Source organism: Phoenix dactylifera, unplaced genomic scaffold, assembly GCF_009389715.1.
Source record: "Phoenix dactylifera cultivar Barhee BC4 unplaced genomic scaffold, palm_55x_up_171113_PBpolish2nd_filt_p 001028F, whole genome shotgun sequence".
Lineage (NCBI taxonomy): Eukaryota > Viridiplantae > Streptophyta > Magnoliopsida > Arecales > Arecaceae > Phoenix > Phoenix dactylifera.
In genome coordinates, this window is record NW_024068381.1 from 113,828 (window position 1) to 132,823 (window position 18,996).

The 18,996-nt window shown below is 42.3% G+C and overlaps 1 protein-coding gene across 2 annotated transcripts; it reads right to left on the bottom strand.

Annotated features, from left to right (window-relative positions):
• Nucleotides 1-2,851: 2,851 nt before the first annotated feature.
• On the bottom strand, nt 2,852-4,455 carry LOC120107806 (vicilin-like seed storage protein At2g18540). Of its 2 annotated transcripts, none has more exons than XM_039121257.1 (4): nt 4,012-4,442; nt 3,515-3,625; nt 3,302-3,382; nt 2,852-3,170 (listed from the first exon to the last, which is right to left on the bottom strand). In XM_039121257.1, the coding sequence occupies exons 1-4, from the start codon at nt 4,252-4,254 to the stop codon at nt 3,096-3,098; spliced, it is 510 nt and encodes a 169-aa protein (XP_038977185.1). In that variant the 5' UTR covers nt 4,255-4,442; the 3' UTR covers nt 2,852-3,095. The 2 variants fall into 2 exon arrangements, 1 of the variants encoding a protein (XP_038977185.1); XR_005509437.1 differs by having other exon boundaries at nt 2,983-3,170; nt 3,302-3,413; nt 4,012-4,455.
• Nucleotides 4,456-18,996: the final 14,541 nt, after the last annotated feature.

Here is an 18,996-nt window from a genome sequence, read left to right on the forward strand (position 1 = left end):
TATAATATTTTATACTTTTATTATCGTATTATACTATAAATATAATATAATATTATATTATCATAATATATTGATATGTTATGATATAGAATATCAAATTATATTATATTATTATGCTATAGTATATATAATATTATATTACTATATTATAATTTTGTCATACCAATATTTTTTTAATTTGTTTATTAAATACATATTAAAGTGCCACAATACTTTAAAAATGTAGTTATCAAATAGTAAATGACATTTTATAAAAGTTCTACTTTACAAATTTCTATTTCAAAAAGTTTTATTTTTGAAAGCTCTACTATTAACAGCTCTGCTAAATGGAGCTTTAGAGAGCTAACAGTTTTGGGCGTCAAACATGGACGATAGATCTGAAGCAGCTGACGAGAGCCGACCATACAATTGGTTGCTTATACAAATAATCTAGAAAATAGGTGTCCAAAAAAGAGGGTACGAGAAACATAAGTATGTCTCTATCTCCGAGAGGAGTAGGGGGGTGCTTTCTATCCATATCGGATATGTTCCTAGTGGGAGAGGGGGCCATGCGGGGTTGGTACGCGGGGGAGCGGATGGTAGAGAATTGACCATGCCGGATGGTAGAGCGCTGTTCCGATCTGGGTCCAGGGAAACTACGAAACTAAATGGCAGAGCGGATGGTAGAGAATCTACCATGCCGGCCACTTGTGCCCTTTTCTTTTCGACCTTCATTCTGTGCTGTCGTTCATGGGGACTGACATCGATCCAGCTCGATTCCATGCAATCAAATGCCAACCCCGCATTCCTGAAAAGACGGCTTCCCCAACCCCGATTCTTCTTCGTGGCCCTCTTTTACCCACCCGCAATTGATTGCCACGTACACGAGCATTAATGCTAAAAAGGTGAGGTCAAGGTTCATCTCAAAAATTCGAATCCTGTAATTATCTTATCACTTTGAGTGACTTTACCCTACCTCTCACTAACCTTGGTTTTCAGCGGAAAAGAAAAAGGGAAGAAGAGGAAAGAAACCGACTCCTTCCTATGTCCCAGTATACATGCTGGAACTAATGAACTATGCCCTGACAATGTAGCATACTTCTTTGACGAATCTTTTACGTCATTATCTTCTTGTCTTTTATTTTCTTTCATTTTTTGATTGCTCTGTTCTTGGAGCACCGGGCCTTTTCCTTATCTAGTAGATCGAAAACCACTAGAAATTAAATCTATACCGATCCCAGTGGGAGTAACTAAGGAAAAGTGCACATTTTTATTTTTCATATAGAAAAACCTCAAAAACAGATATTGGCCTAATTGTTATGATATTGATGTCCCAGATTTGGAAAAGGAAAACCTCAAAAGATAAGGCTAACAAGGATAAGCTGCTTACAATCTGGCCCATAATGATGACAGAAGATTTGTGCATTGAAGCACCCTGATACACTAAGAAGAAAAGGCCTCGCATCCGGACTCATCCACTATATGAAAATAATAGGATACAAATCTTCATAATCATAACTAAAAACATGTAAAATCGAGAGATCGACCCTACCAATAGATGGATAACAAGCCACAAGCTACCAATAGATGGATTCAAATAATAAGAAGGTAGATAAACATAACTAACAATGATGGCTGGTAATTCTTGGGGAGAAAATATCTGTGAGATCACAATAGATCATCCCGAGTAGGTGAATTTGATGCTTACAAACCTGGCAATGCAACCTCTCTTTAAACAGAACAGGAGTACCTACCTCTCTAATGACTTCTCTCTTCCTCTAGCCACTTTCTTTCCCTTGCTTTCAGCTTTTCAAGTCTCTTTTTGCTTCTCTTGATGGGCTAGAGAGAGATTTTAGAGACAGCAAAACGAAAGAGCATATGAAAACCATTAAAGCTAACCTAAAAAATGTGCCAAGCTCCAATCCTCTGAATGGACTGCTTTCCAACCTTGCTGTAAGAGTGACATACTAGCGATCGAATTGATAACCGACTGAGCGGTTTCTTAGCTTTCTTTTCCACTCTAACCTAGGTTCCCTTTCTCTGTTCTGATGCTGCAGTATCTTTACCTTGTAAATTTTCTGTACATATACTTCTGATTTAATAAATTTAAGTGGCCCTATGCTTTCCTTACACCTCAAAAAAAGATTTGTCATTTGACAAATACTAGAACTGAGATTTGGACTTCCATAATCCTGCAAAATCCCAAAAAATGGCAGCAGTGCTCAAGTTCAAGTAAGATTAGGGATGGCAAAGACATGTTGACTGTTATCAATATACATAAGCATGGTAGATCGATCAGGATATCATTGTAGGATGGAGGTTGTATACTTATTAGAGTATAATTGCAAAGGCAAACTCTCCAGTTAGTTTCCAGAGGCATCATGATTGTAAGGGAACGGATTTTGGGGACTTTTGAGTTTGTGATTTGCAATGGGGTAGAGGGGTGTCTGATAGATGATGTTTGAAGGCTTGGAACGACAATTAAACCTAAGAATTTTGGTTACATATATGTTTCTCTTTCTAGTAAATTCACCCCTCATAAAAGCTGTATGTTAATTAATTATATATGTATTAAGTTTATTTCAAACAAAAAATGTCTATCAGTTTAATTGGTGAAGTTAGTAAAATTTGTTATATTGATAAAAAAGCCTATATCCCATCTCTCTCTCTCGATTTTCAACCAGGCTTTCACTTGACCTAGTTCTTGAAAGGTTTGAGTTCAGCGTTTCATGCAAAAAAAACCATCGCTTAACCTAGTTCTTGAAAGCAGACTTGCCATTAGATCAAAACTGCTCCTGCAATATCTTTGAACAAGCTTTGATTGGCTGGTCTCACATTATGTAATAATACACATTTAGAGGTTAAGGTTTCCATAACACGGGAGGAAATCTTTTCATAAATACATCAAAAGGTTTTTATATTTTTTTTTACAATTACAAATCTGTGTGGAGGGCGAGTCCCTACCTAAATCAGCAAAATGGCACTCAGCAAACCAAAGCAAGATAACACAGCAAAAGAATAATTTCATGTCCCAATCAAAAACACCAGTGGAATCTACAATCATCTGAAACAAACATCACACAGGTCTAACTCCTTGGTAGCACCAACGGATTGGCTTAGCAAAGAGAGTCTATTGTTTTGCTCAACTCCTCCAGTTTTTTCATTCTTAGTCGTTCACTTTCGCTTACCAGCTGCTCAGACATCAAGCATATATACGAGTGAATGAACACAGACATCAATTTAGATGACTGAAGACTCTATACATGAAAAATTCACCTCTGAGATCACCATATTACTGATAGAAAAAGAAAAAAGTAGTCACCTCCATTAATTTATTGATCAATTGAGCCTTCTCCTTGTTCTTCTCATTGAATGCCTCAAGAGCTTCTTTGTACTCCTTTTCCTATATGAATAAGAGCATCCAGGTCCTGATTCTGTTAAGCTCGATGGTCTTAAGTGCAGAAACATATGGATTGATGAATAAATTATGTCACTCGTTTTAGTTCATCCTACATGTTATAACTATGTAACCCACCTTTTTCAGGCAGCTTTGTCCAAGAGGCTTTAGTTCACGGTTGACTGCATCGATTTTTTTGCGTACAGCTGCAACTTCCTTCCTTCTCGGATCTGCCATCGCTTCAAGTTCCTATAACCAGAAACGCGTGATGATTATTTAAATGTAGAAACATTAGTCTTATGGGTAGATTATGCATCAACAAATTAAACTCTTTTTCACAAAATAACTTGGAATCGAAGACTTTTCTGAAGTCATAGTATTACTAGCATGCCAGTTCGGTATGTGATTGGTGCTAGAATATGGGGAAATTTTTTACAAATCCGATTTGCTACTACAGACAGAAGGTCAGATACTTCATCCTGATCATATTGTTCTAAAAATCTAAGTTGATGATCTGATTGGCAAACTAATGCTAAGAAAGAAAGCCTGTAAGCAAATGATCAACCTAAATACTAGATTTTAAGTGCCACCATTTTCGATGTTATATCTTGCAACCTGTTGGTTGTTCAACTTACTTCCCGGATCTCTGCCAAGCGCTTGGTTTCTTCTTCCACCTTTCCCAGTTGAGCAAACACCTTCTCTCTGACCTCCATTTTCTTCCTCTCAATCTGTTCCTCCTTTGCTCGGAATTCGGAGAGAGCCGACCTTGATGTCTCCTCCTCTTCTCGTTCTTCCTTCATTGGGCTGTTTCTGAAACTGTGGTTCCTGGTACGCAGAATGTGGTGCTGCTGCTCCGTTGTCTGCATTGGACTCTGCATCTCTTCCTCTACCAAAAGTTCCAAAGCTCTCCTCCTTTCCTCAGAATCCTATAAACTTCTGTTCTCTATTTTCTGCCCCTTCGTGTAGACTGGTTAATTTCTTTTCTCCTGCTGGATGGGTTTCTAAGCAAGGAAACCTTTTCAATGGTGTCAAGCGAGTCAGTTTCTTGTGATGTACATATATAAAAGATAAGGCTTCAAGAGAGACATTGCAACTATTATTTGTGGATGTGGAATTAAAATTTAGGTAATCGATCCAGTATAAGTTAATAATTTGCTAAGATGGCTATTTTCATAAGTTGGTACGTTGGCTACATCCTAAGTTGGTAAGAACACTTTCGGTTTTTGTCTCGAGGGAATGGCTCCTTTCCGGATTAAAAACACTTTGGATTTGGTCATAGATTTTCTTATGCTTACGACCTTTAATTTATATTATAATCCTATTGGTTTTCGCCCCCTTTTTTTTTAAATATCGTGGGAGTATGGCACTTTTTTTATTGGGAGGATTAAAGGAGCATTGGGTAGATGCCATGTCCATGTGAAAAGGGTCCTTAGAGTTGAAGCTTTGACGTGGAGTAGGAAGGAAGTGGGCTCACCTGAACTGGGGAAAAGAAAGCCGTAGGGGCCAAGACAAAGATGAGTGATGCTATGCATCAGCTACCTTTGATAACTAATGACTGGCTTCCAAGATGATATCACATGATATCACTCCTTATCCTTTTTCTCTCCCTCCTTTCCCATTTTACTTCGAGCATATATCCCCTTCTACTTTGCTTTGCTAGCTTTGCTTGTATCATAGGTTTTCCATTAAGAACTCGTCTCGGGTTTTTGACATTTATTTTTATCCTCTCTCTCATGCTGACTTTTTTTTAAAAAAAATTTGAGTCCTGTTTTGGTATATAATTTTCTTTGAACCGTTCATAGAATGAAGGATTCAGCTTTATAACTAGATTTTACTTGTGGTAGCCTAACGGACCTCCTATAGTAATCTAAAAGTATCCAATTTCGAGTATTGGATATATTGCAATATCTTTTAAAACTAAAATTGTTTTTGCCAGTGTGCTGAGTCGATAAAGGAAAAAAAAAAAATTCTTTCTCGGTATATACGCCTTCTTTCATCCATGGAAATAGACACTGGAAACATCTATTATTCTATCCCATAGCATAAAAAACTAAAAATAGATAAAAACCAGCTATCGCATTTGCGGAACACCAGTCATAGCCTCCATGCATGCTATCATAGTTGCCCATGTCCAAGTCATCCTTTACTTTGAAAAATCGATCATTGCTTTCCATCCATATATACGAACTTTTCTGAAGATGAATTTTAAACTTGAATTTTGAAAATATTATTTAATTATGACAACAGTTCAAACACAGGTAATGCCCATATGATGGTTACATCTGCAGGGGGTTGGAAATTATTAATTATAACTAGGTGGTGGCAAAATTGACTTGACCCGAAGCCCCAACCTGACCACACCCTTTAACTTGGATGCACCTATGGTAATGCATCAAATGATTTGAGTTCATATTGGCGAGAGTCAAGCTTTTGGACCCAAGTACGTACGTGTTATGGCTTCGAACTGACTTGGTTCAGGAGATTAGGGTTGTGTTTGGACTGAGACCGTACAAGTCAAGTTGAATCATGATGCTGTGTAAAAATTCTATGAAGTGTTGGCTTGCGTTTAACTATTTGTTTAATTTATATTGGAAATGAGTCATTGAGAGTTCCAATGATTGAACAGTTGGGTTGGACAGGGATTTAGATGTTATGGATCGAATGCGTCAAATTGGCTTGTGATAGCCGACCCGTGAATGGATTTGGGTCAGGAGATCTTGACCTAATATCAGGTTTGTTCGAGTATGGGTCAAGCTTTCGCATGTTGTTTTCTTGACTTGACCTTTACCCAACCTGACATAACCCATTAGCAACCCTTGATTTAAATTTGATAATGTGCTTTGTGAAAAATGGAAGACCCTCTCATCTTTCCTATCCATTCTCTTGTTGACTAGGTTTTAATGTGACGACATTATGAAAAGTAGAGCAAGGATGGAAACATAGAATGATAGCAAGGTAATGAGTTTGAATTGGGTACTAGAGTACTAATTTATCAAAGCAATTATCTTGGCTCATCAGATCGGCCAATGGATCGAACTCCTTCTGTCTTCTAGAGGAGCAATGAAGTGAGACACTTCCCCCGGTTCATGGTTCCACTATCATCTTGCCATTAGATGGGAATACACTGTGCTTTCATTCCACAGAGCTCGGCAATGACAACAGCAAAGAACCACACCACAAAGCAAGATGCTACCATGGTACGTCTCTCTCTCTCTCTCTCTCTCTCTCTCTCTCTGTGTGTGTGTGTGCGCGTGCGTGCGAGTGGGTGGGTAGCTTTTGCACGCTGAATACCAACCCACTGGGCCAGTATTTATGCCATAGCCATGAGTATATATTCCACTGCTATCAGGGGCTATGAATGGCAGCACAAACATGTGGACAGCTTGTTCCCCTTGTGGGGACTTGATTGCTCTTCGACCATACTGCTTTCTTCACTCTAAGACAGACGATAAAATGCTGGTTGATATCATGAGCAGCATCACTCTAGTTACAACCTCACGATTCCGTGGATTTGGAAATCGAGCATCACGCGCCCAGGGTTCCATGCATCTGCCTGCTGCTTGGCACTTACAGTCGAAGCAAGGTTTTTTATTGATGCCCGACTAGTTCGGCAGCATCATTTTATTTTTTTTTTTTCTTTTTGGATGAAAAGCAGCAAGCATGCCATCTGAACAGAAGTTCTAGCTGTTTTTCAATTTGGAAGTTCAATTATTATGAACCCGGATTCATATGAATGTTTTGATAGGTTTTGGCCATATTCACATCAAAGGGAAATGCTCGAGCAACAATATCTGTGCTGAAATTTTAGCTAGACTTGCCACATCATCCCATTTCGCCATGCATATCAGACGGCTAGGCTCTACTTGGTATACCTCGACGCCATGCCGAAGTTTCAGACGCTTATGGCAGTGCTTCTACCTAAAGTTGCAATAAGGTTTTTATTGGAAATATAATGCCTAGGAACTGCTATATATTTATTTTATAAAAATATTATAAATAAATAATCTATTAGAATAAAATCAAAAAATTAAAAATAACTTGTCTAGATCGAGACGTATGATATACATTGCTCTAAGAACGTGATATGCCCCCTACGTGCAGGTCTGCGGCGATCTCGTCCCCAAGGTACAACAACTCGGCTCAGCCCAATCCCCTAATGAGCACGATCGCTGTAGAGGCTTGACTCGATCGACTTCTTCATATGCTCAGAAAATAAAAAAAAATAAAACATAGAAAGTTGAAAGCGAAAAAACTTTATTCTCAAGAGATAGAGTACCAGTGAAAAAGAGAGAGATCAGATTGTTTTTTGATTAATCTCGGAGGAGTCTATTTATAAACTATATTCGGAAGATCGAAGAGACGCGATGGTTTCGAAGATATGTAATGTTTTGGAAACACCGTATTATTTCGGAAACCAAAGTTCTTTTTAGAAGAGTTACAACTCTTCTTAAAAAGACATGCGTCTCAAAAAAAAGTATTTTAAATAATTTAAAACAACTAAAATTTAGCAGATAAAAAAATTAAATTTTTTTATAATTAATATCCTTTCAAAAACAAGTTGGCCTTGAAGCAGCATACAAAAAGGAGTTGTTCCGAGAAAAATGAAACTTTTTTATAGTTTTTTGCTTGTTTATTTGCTAATAGAGGGTTCATTCTAAATCAGTAGCAAGTAATAATCAGTAATTTAGAAATAATGAATCAGGTGCAAATAAGTGGATTTCATCAACTTAGTGGTTAGCTAGCTTATCCAAATTGGGCTGCATTCAGTGGTAGGATGATCCTTTAACTCCGTCTGCTTTACCTTAATGTCAGTCATCACCTATGAACCAAAAGAAATTATGAATCAGGTTCAAAAAAGTGGATTTCATCAACTTAGTGGTCAGCTACCTTATCCAAATTGGGCTGCATTCGGTGGCAGGATGATCCTCTACCTCCATCTGCTTTACCTTAATGTCAGTCATCACCCATGAACCAAAAGAAGTGATTGACATGAGGGAAAATGCAGATGAGGGAATCCTGCATTCTCATGTAACCATATTTTTAATAAATTAACTACTCCCAACCACTGAAGTAGTACCTCTGCTACTTTGTAATGATACATGGTTATTGCTGGTTGTTGCTGATGCATTTGTTGTTATTGCTGATCATATAGACTTGATGTTATTGGCCATCAAGTTTATCATCGTGCTCAATGGTTTTTCTTTATTTCAAATTATTGTGGTTTTAGAGATGGGGTTTGGAGCTGGAATTACTAATGTGAAGACTTGGAATTGGGCCCGTTCTAGGGCCCAACAAACTAAAGTCGGCAAGGGGTGCCGACTTCAGCTGGGTCATCGTGGGGGTGACCACGATGACCACGCCGGCCAAACGGCCAGCGAAATCACCGCACCACCCCCCTCTTCCCTCTTCCCCTCTCTCCCTCTCTCCCTCTCTCCCTCTCTCTCTCTCCCTTTCTCACTTCTCTGAGAGCCCCAATCCTTTCCCATTTCATTTTTTTTCCTCCTCATTTTTCCCTCTTCTAGAGACGGTCGCCGGAGCCGTAGTCGTCGCCGGAGCCGCCATCGCCGCCGGGGATTCATCGTCGACGACCGGAGGTGAGGAAGACAACCATCTATTTGTTTTTTTTGGAATTAAAGGGGGGAGGATTGAGTGATGTTACCGGTTGCACTTCCCCTGTTTCGGGGAAGATTTGTGAGATCCGGCCGGCCGACGGTGGCCGGCCGGGGTCAATCCGGCCGAAATGGGTTCGGCCGGAGGTGGCGAACGGGGGCCGGGCTTCCCAGCCTCGAGCTCCCTCTCCTTCCTCCCTTTCTTCCTCTCCTTCTTCTCTTCTTCTTCTCGTCCTTCCGCCGCCTGTGACAGCAGAGTGGCCGGCGGCGGCTGGCCGAGCGCCGCCGCCGAGGGCCACGGTCGGCCGCCGAGGGCCGACCGGAACCACCAGCCACCCTCCTCCCTTCTCCTTCTTCTTCTTCTTCTTCTTCTTCTTCTTCTCTTCCTTCTTCTTCTTCTCTTTCTTTTTCTTCTTCTTTATTCGACCTGGGTTTGTCCTTGCTTTGATTTTCGTGCCTCAAGTGGGGATCAGACCATGAACTGGTTTAGATTATGAACCGATTCCACCTAATCATTGTATTGGGTTTGATCTGGATCTGAGTGAATAGGTTTGGGTTATGGTTTGGATCTGAGTCAGAAATTGGGGTTAGTCTGACTTGAGTGTAATCTGGTTCGTCAAGATTTAATCTAATCTGGTCTGATCAGACCTGGTTTGGGTTGGGCTAGGGACCTGTTTTTGGGCTGAGTTGGGCCTGATTGGATCTGTGGGCTGGGTTGGTTTGGGCCCGAGATCTGATCTGGACCTGTAATCTGGTTTGGTTCAGTTGGGCCTAATCTGTGTTGGGCCACAATTGGTTTTGGGTTAAAGGATTCTGATTTTTGGGATTTAGTCTATTTATTCTTAAGGTCTATGCTTGATTTTGGGGACCCATTCTTGGATCTTTGAACTTAGAAATTTAAGGAGTTGGAATTAGTTTAAATTATGTTTTTAAACTAATTAAATAATTAATATTTATGTTTAACCAGGGGTTCGTGATATCTGTGGCAGAAATTTTTAAGCGAACCCAGGTAGGTGACCTATTGCTTTAAAGTAGAATTTTAACATGTATCTTGCATATGTTGATTTATTGATTTATTATTGGCATTATTGTTAGATTTAGAATTAAATATTTAATTTCATAAATTGTTATGTGCTTTACTGTTGGGAGTATGATTATGACTTTGATATAGAAAGTTGATTTATTGATTTTTAAAATCCGCGTGACTATAGTCTAGGCCCCGCCAATGGGATGATACGTTGGCCCTGTCGACTTGTACTGAGGAACTAGTTCCGACACCGCGACCACCGGTGATAGAATAGTGGCGGCACAGGGGTGCATTTTGCTCTTCGGAGCGGCTCAGTGGAGCGTGAGTTTGGCACCAGGGGGTGCGGCACAGTGGTGTGTTGGCTCAGTGGAGCGGCTCTTCGGAGAGTTGTATTGGCACTTCGGTGTAACCATGCCACTGGGTGATGTGGCCGTAGTCATGCGGTTGAGTTATTTTGAGTCTCGGATCGAGTTTACGGATTATCGTGTGGATTTTTGGATTCATGAGTTTAGTTGCTTTTTATATGCATGACGACATGTTATATGATGACTTTACTGCATTATGTTGCCTACTGAGCTGTTAGCTCATTCCTACTATTTACATTTTTTACAGGTGATAATATGTGACTATGGGGATTACGGGGTGGAGTGATCATGATGTAGTTAGCTAGTGGATATTGACTTTCTCTTTTGACTTATGTATATATGGACATTTGATTTGAAAACTGGAATTTATTTTTAATTAGTTATTGATAGTTGATCTGATTTATCGGCCTTGCGTGCCTGCGGGGTCCGCCCTGTAGGTGCGCGGCGTCTGCTCGCGCCCCGGGCCCCGGGTTCGGGGCGTGACAGATTTATTGGTATCAGAGCATAGGTTAAAGATCACTAGGGACATTAAAACAAAATCATAATAAATATAATAATAAATAATAATAAATAAATAAATAAATAAAAAACTTAGGAATATAGGGACACATGTGAAGAAATGAGAGTGGGGTAAAAAATCTTATGGGTCGGTGAATCTAACACTAATGATGTGTATTCGGAAAAAAAAAAAACAAAAAAAAACAAACAAAAAAAAACTTAGGAATATAGGGACACATGTAAAGAAATGAGAGTGGGGTAGAAAATCTTATGGGTGGATGGATCCAACACTAATGATGTGTTATTCAAAAAAAAAAAAAAGGGAATATAGGGACACATGTGAAGAAATGATAGTGGGGTAGAAAATTTTACAGTGGATGGATCTAACCCTGATGTTGTGTTATTTGTGTATGTATCAGCATGCCGCCCCGCCGTGCACGTGTGGCACCTCGCCGCCTGATCGAGACTATCGGGAGTGATCCAGCCACTTCTCATCCGACTGAGAGAGTCCAGGAGGATGAGGCTGATCAGACAGTACTAGATGGACCAGATCATGGCCAGGAGAGCAGGATGGGAGGTTCGACCCAGGTGATGGAGCTGATCAGAGAGGTTGTTGGGTTAGTTCGACAGCAGAGGGGACCACAGCAGCTATTTCCCTCTGCTAGTTCTTCAGATCAGGGGAGGAGTATAGCAGAGTTCAGGAAGTTAGCTCCTCCGGCCTTCAAGGGAACTACCGATCCCCAAGAGGCCGAATGTTGGATAGATGAGATGGAGAAGGCCTTCAGGGCCATGGGTTGTACTGAGGAGGAGAAGATCAGATTTGCCACCTATATGCTTCAGGACCGGGCTCATCATTGGTGGGAGTCTGTAGAGAGGACCATGATGCAGGATGTAGGATCTGTGACCTGGCCGGGATTCCGCATGGCCTTCTACTCCAAGTTTTCCCTTCCAGTCGTATCAGGGAGCTGGAGAGGGAGTTTCTGAGCCTCTCTCAGGGGAGTATGACTGTGGAGGACTATGAGGCTGAGTTTGATCGGTTGTCCCGTTTTGCACCATCTTTTGTCCAAGACCCTAAATCTAGGATGAGTATATTTGAGGAAGGACTGAGGCCTCGCCTGCGTCAGGGTTTAGCTGCTGTTCACTCGACTGATTATGATGACCTAGTTGACAGAGCTAAAATATGGAGATCATCTGGAAGGAGACACAGGATGCTCAGAAAGGGAAGTCGAAGAGGACCAGGGACTTTGATTCTGACGGTGAGCGGCATCTGCGCCGACCTATGCAGTTCCGTCCAGGAGCAGGGCAGCGAGTTCCATATGGGAGGACTGCACCGGATCGCAGGGGGATATCAGGAGTGTGCTTCAGGTGTGGCCAGACTGGACATAGAGCTGTTGAGTGTCGTCAGACACGGCCTGGTATTGGAGCATGTTTCGGGTGTGGTCAGCAGGGCCACCGGATAGCTGAGTGCCCTCAGACTCAGACTGTTTCTGGAGTTTGCTTCGGGTGTGGTCAGCCGGGGCACAGGATTTCCAGTTGTCCTCGTACTAGATCTGCGCAGAGGCCACCGAGTTCTGTAGCTCCTCAACGACAGACTTCCTTCACTCCAGTACAGGCTACCCAGTCAACTGTCCCCAGGCAGCAAAGGGGAGGAGGATCTCGTACCCAGGGACGAGTTTATGCACTGACCCAGCAGGATGCTCAGGCATCCAACACTGTAGTGACAGGTACACTGTTGGTATCTTCCACTTATGCTTATGTGTTATTTGATTCTGATGCTACGCATTCTTTTATCTCATCTTCATATATGCATAAGTGCGATTTACACTACTCTTCCTTAGAGAGGAAATTATGCATTAGTACTCCAGCTGGGGGTACGATGACAGTTAGTCAGATCTGCATTTCCTGCCCAGTACTAGTTGAGGGTAGAGATTTGAGAGCTAATTTGATTGTTATGAATCTGCATGATTTTGATGTAATCTTGGGTATGGATTGGTTGGCTGCATGCCACGCTACCATAGACTGTTTTCTGAAGAGGGTGACCTTCCGGATCCCGGATATTGATGAGTTCAGTTTTATGGGTGATGACTGGGGTGTCTCTTCCAAGGTAGTGTCTGCTATGCATGGCATAAGATCTCTTAGAAAGGAGTTTCCCATCTTTATGGCCACAATTGCAGATTCTGGACAGTCTAAACAGAGAATTGAGGATATACCAGTAGTCAGTGAGTACCCTAATGTCTTTCCTGATGATCTGCCAGGCTTACCTCCTGATAGAGATGTCGAGTTTGCTATTGATATTATCCCTGGTACTGCACCTTTGTCTAAAGCTCCTTATAGAATGGCCCCTGCTAAACTAAAGGAGCTGAAGGACCAATTACAGGAGCTATTGGATCTAGGTTTCATTCGACCTAGTGTCTCTCCTTTGGGTGCTCCAGTATTATTTGTCAGAAAGAAAGATGGTAGCATGAGATTGTGTATTGATTACCGGGAAATCAATAAAGTGACTATTAAGAATAGGTACCCTCTACCCCGGATTGATGATTTATTTGACCAGCTTCAGGGTGCTCAAGTATTTTCCAAGATTGATCTTCGATCTGGATATCATCAGCTGAGGATAAAGGAGTCTGACATAGCCAAGACTGCCTTCCGTACCAGATATGGACACTATGAGTTTCTTGTGATGCCTTTTGGTTTGACTAATGCACCAGCAGCATTTATGGACCTGATGAACAGAGTGTTTAAGCCTTTTCTGGATAAATTTGTGATAGTATTTATTGATGATATTCTGATATATTCAAGGAGTCAGGCAGAGCATGAGCACCACTTAAAGATTGTTTTGGAGACTCTGAGGCAGAATCAGTTGTATGGTAAATTAAAGAAATGTGAATTTTGGTTGGACAGGGTGATGTTTTTGGGGCATGTTATCTCTAAGGATTATGATCTATCTATCCATTATCATCCTGGGAAGGCAAATGTGGTAGCGGATGCTCTAAGTAGAAAATCTTCAGGAAATGTTGCAGCTTTGATTACTACCCAGAGAAATATCCTGAAGGATCTGAGGAGGGCAGAAATAGAGGTATATCTGCAGGATGCTACCTTGAAGTTGGCAAACTTGCGAGTCCAGCCTACACTCATTGACAGAATTAAGACAGCGCAAGTGGATGACTCTCGGCTTCAGAAGATCAAGAAAGATGTTGAGTCTGAATCTCAGCCTGATTTTCATATACATGAGGATGGCTCATTGAGGTTCATTGGCAGAGTTTGTGTTCCAGATGATCCTAGTCTGAAGAAGGAAATTATGGAGGAGGCTCACAGTACGGGATATACAGTGCATCCTGGTAGTACAAAAATGTATAGGAATCTGAAAGTTGTGTTCTGGTGGAACAATATGAAGAGAGAGATTGTCCAGTTTGTATCTCAATGCTTAACTTGTCAGCAAGTTAAGATTGAGCATTAGAGACCAGCTGGTATGCTTCAGCCCCTACCGATCCCAGAGTGGAAGTGGGAGCATATCACTATGGATTTTGTGTCAGGGTTACCTCGTACCCTCAGAGGTAATGATTCAGTCTGGGTGATTGTAGACAGATTAACCAAATCAGCACATTTCCTAGCATTTAAGACTGGGATGACACTAGAGAGATTTGCAGAGTTGTACATTGAGCAGATCGTGCGGCTGCATGGAGTTCCAATATCTATAGTGTCTGACAGAGACTCCCGATTTGTGGCTCATTTCTGGGGCAGTTTGCACAAAGCTTTGGGAACCACTCTTAGCTTCAGTACAGCTTTTCATCCACAGACAGATGGGCAGTCCGAGAGGACCATTCAAATTCTAGAGGATATGCTGAGAGCCTGTTCTATTGATATGAGAGGTTCTTGGGATCATCATTTGTCGTTGGTAGAGTTTGCTTATAACAATAGCTACCAGGCAAGTATTCAGATGGCTCCTTATGAGGCATTGTATGGTAGGAAGTGTAGATCACCTATCTGTTGGGATGATGTGGGGGAGAGGAAAATTCTGGGTCCAGAGATTATTCAGCGATAGTGGAGAAGGTTCAGCTGATCAGAGAACGACTTCGGGCAGCTCAAAGCAGACAGAATAGTTATGCTGATATCAGGAGGCGAGATCTGGAATTCCAAATCGGAGATCATGTTTTTCTCAGAGTGTCCCTTTCTAAAGGGGTAATGCGATTTGGAGTTCGGGGTAAGCTCAGCCCGAGATATGTGGGACCATTCGAGATTCTCGAGAGAGTTGGAGTTGTTGCATATAAGCTGGCACTTCCACCTGCCTTATCGGGGGTTCATTCTGTTTTTCATGTCTCTATGTTGAGGAGGTATATTGCTGATCCCAGTCATGTGATTGAAGTGGCACCTTTGCAGCTCCGCGCAGATCTTTCTTATGTTGAGCAGCCTATCCGTATAGTGGATAGGAAGGACCAAGTTTTGAGGAGGCGCACGATTTCTTATGTAAAGGTGCAGTGGAGCAATCACAGTGAGAGAGAAGCTACTTGGGAGCTGGAGGAGGAGATGAGAGAGAAGTTTCCTGCCTTGTTCTCGGATTGAGGTATGTTTTAATTTCGAGGACGAATTTTTTTTTTTAGTTGGTTAGAGTGTGAAGACTTGGAATTGGGCCCGTTCTAGGGCCCAACAAACTGAAGTCGGCAAGGAGTGCGACTTCAGCTGGGTCATCGTGGGGGTGACCACGATGACCACGCCGGCCGAACGGCCAGCGAAATCACCGCACCACCCCCCTCTTCCCTCTCTCCCTCTCTCCCTCTCTCTCTCTCTCTCCCTTTCTCTCTTCTCCGAGAGCCCCAATCCTTTTCCATTTCATTTTTTTTTCCTCCTCATTTTTCCCTCTTCTAGAGACGGTCGCCGGAGCCGCCATCGCCGTCGGGGATTCATCGTCGACGACCGGAGGTGAGGAAGACAACCATCTATTTGTTTTTTTTGAAATTAAAGCGGGGGAGGATTGAGTGATGTTACCGGTTGCACTTCCCCTGTTTCGGGGAAGATTTGTGACATCCGGCCGGCCGACGGTGGCCGGCCGGGGTCAATCCGACCGAAATGGGTTCGGCCGGAGGTGGCGAACGGGGGCCGGGCTTCCCAGCCCCGAGCTCCCTCTCCTTCCTCCCTTTCTTCCTCTCCTTCTTCTCTTCTTCTTCTCGTCCTTCCGCCGCCTGTGACAGCAGAGTGGCCGGCGGCGGCTGGCCGAGCGCCGCCGCCGAGGGCCACGGTCGGCCGCCGAGGGCCGACCGGAACCACCAGCCACCCTCCTCCCTTCTCCTTCTTCTTCTTCTTCTTCTTCTTCTTCTTCTTCTTCTCTTCCTTCTTCTTCTTCTTCTCTTTCTTTTTCTTCTTCTTTATTCGGCCTGGGTTTGTCCTTGCTTTGATTTCCGTGCCTCAAGTGGGGATCAGACCATGAACTGGTTTAGATTATGAACCGATTCCACCTAATCATTGTATTGGGTTTGATCTGGATTTGAGTGAATAGGTTTGGGTTATGGTTTGGATCTGAGTCAGAAATTGGGGTTAGTCTGACTTGAGTGTAATCTGGTTCGTCAAGATTTAATCTAATCTGGTCTGATCAGACCTGGTTTGGGTTGGGCTAGGGACCTGTTTTTGGGCTGAGTTGGGCCTGATTAGATCTGTGGGCTGGGTTGGTTTGGGCCCGAGATCTGATCTGGACCTGTAATCTGGTTTGGTTCAGTTGGGCCTAATCTGTGTTGGGCCACAATTGGTTTTGGGTTAAAGGATTCTGATTTTTGGGATTTAGTCTATTTATTCTTAGGGTCTATGCTTGATTTTGGGGACCCATTCTTGGATCTTTGAACTTAGAAATTTAAGGAGTTGGAATTAGTTTAAATTATGTTTCTAAATTAATTAAATAATTAATATTTATGTTTAACCAGGGGTTCGTGATATCTGTGGCAGGAATTTTTAAGCGAATCCAGGTAGGTGACCTATTGCTTTAAAGTAGAATTTTAACATGTATCTTGCATATGTTGATTTATTGATTTATTATTGGCATTATTGTTAGATTTAGAATTAAATATTTAATTTCATAAATTGTTATGTGCTTTACTGTTGGGAGTATGATTATGACTTTGATATAGAAAGTTGATTTATTGATTTTTAAAATCCACGTGACTATAGTCTAGGCCCCACCAATGGGATGATACGTTGGCCCTGTCGACTTGTACTGAGGAACTAGTTCCGACACCGCGACCACCGGTGATAGAATAGTGGCGGCACAGGGGTGCATTTTGCTCTTCGGAGCGGCTCAGTGGAGCGTGAGTTTGGCACCAGGGGGTGCGGCACAGTGGTGCGTTGGCTCAGTGGAGCGGCTCTTCGGAGAGTTGTATTGGCACTTCGGTGTAACCATGCCACTGGGTGATGTGGCCGTAGTCATGCGGTTGAGTTATTTTGAGTCTCGGATCGAGTTTACGGATTATCGTGTGGATTTTTGGATTCATGAGTTTAGTTGCTTTTTATATGCATGACGACATGTTATATGATGACTTTACTGCATTATGTTGCCTACTGAGCTGTTAGCTCACTCCTACTATTTACATTTTTTACAAGTGATGATATGTGACTATGGGGATTACGGGGTGGAGTGATCATGATGTAGTTAGCTAGTGGATATTGACTTTCTCTTTTGACTTATGTATATATGGACATTTGATTTGAAAACTGAAATTTATTTTTAATTAGTTATTGATAGTTGATCTGATTTATCGGCCTTGCGTGCCTGCGGGGTCCGCCCTGTAGGTGCGCGGCCTCTGCTCGCGCCCCGGGCCCCGGGTTTGGGGCGTGACAACTAATGTTTGCTATGGTAAACCTGCCAACCAGAGTCTGCTCTTCGCGAAGTTTTCTGGATCGCAAGAAGCAGAAAGTCTTTGGAAATACTTTGCTGGTAACAACCATGGTAGGCAAGAATTTATGCAGATTACTGCTAACAATAGCAGAAGTGAGAGAGGAGGAAAAGCTTGTGGTCAGAAGTTGAGGAGCTTCTGGATGGTTTACATGGCAGTTTTAGAAGACTTGGATAAACTTGACCCGGAAACCAAGAAAATATGCATAGTTAAGAGCTTGAAGGATATTGAAGCCATTGCAGACGCCCCACTGATTGCAGGTTCGCTTAGTGATCACTGTAGAATCTAGGTAACTGGTTACTGGTTAGATTATGTTTTGTTTAGGAATGGTATGTTGAAATCATCGTAGTACTTCATAGTTGCATGACATTGTGTCGTGTAGCACTGCCCTTTTTTACGCTGTTGGCTCTAGTGATACGAGTTCTTTGCTGACGAATTTCTAGCTGTCATGTTATAGTGTTTAATTAGCTTCATTGCTTATCTTTTCGAGTAGTAATTTCATCGTTTGTCATCACCGTATATTAGAGTGTAGACAGGAGGGGTGTACTTTAGACTGTTAAAATGCTGGTATTGCAGAGGAAACAGGCGAGCAGAATAAGGGTAGCCTTTTCCCTGGTAATGTATTAATGCATCTGGTTTTAAGGTCTCCAGTTTCAACCTAGTCATCCAGGGAGGCTCGTTGGTATTTATCAAGTTTCATAGCCTGAGTTTCCCTTTAAGCGAATTGCCCAGTCTCAATTAACTTGTAGTTTGACATGAATTCTGTTCTTAAGGCTTATGATTTGTTTCTTAAATTTTTACGAAATACCTAAGAATGCCCATTCGGCATCCTGTCCAACGTTGGGCATGGCAGCCAGCGGCTCGTACCATTAAAGCGGCAAGGCCTTTCAGTTGGGCTGTACGGCCCGAGCTTAGCTGAAGAGTCCCAGAGACTTGACTCATCAACCTCCGAAACCCAGGTCGGCCCAAACGTAAGCAGGCCTATTTTTATTTCATTCTTACGTTTTTTTGTTTTTATTATTCTTTCCGGTCGGACCCAGGAGCATTTAGTGATCATTCCTCTGACGCCGGCCAGGCCTAAAAGCAAACGGTATCTTGGGCCAGGCCTAAAAGCAAACGGTATCTTGGGCCAGGCCGAAACCGCCCTCGATATCCTGGCCTGGGCGAAACCTGGCTCGCGGGCACCCTACTTTCCAGAATTAAACAGACAAGGCAGAGAAGCGCGGGTGAGCCGGTTGGTTTACGTTAC

Coding starts and splice junctions, on each gene's coding strand:
- LOC120107806 (XM_039121257.1), bottom strand. CDS start 4,254: ATGCAGAGTCCAATGCAGACAACGGAGCAGCAGCACCACATTCTGCGT. Junction 3,626..4,011: donor GCTTGGCAGAGATCCGGGAA/GTAAGTTGAACA, acceptor TTCTGGTTATAG/GAACTTGAAGCGATGGCAGA. Junction 3,171..3,301: donor TGATCAATAAATTAATGGAG/GTGACTACTTTT, acceptor ATGTCTGAGCAG/CTGGTAAGCGAAAGTGAACG.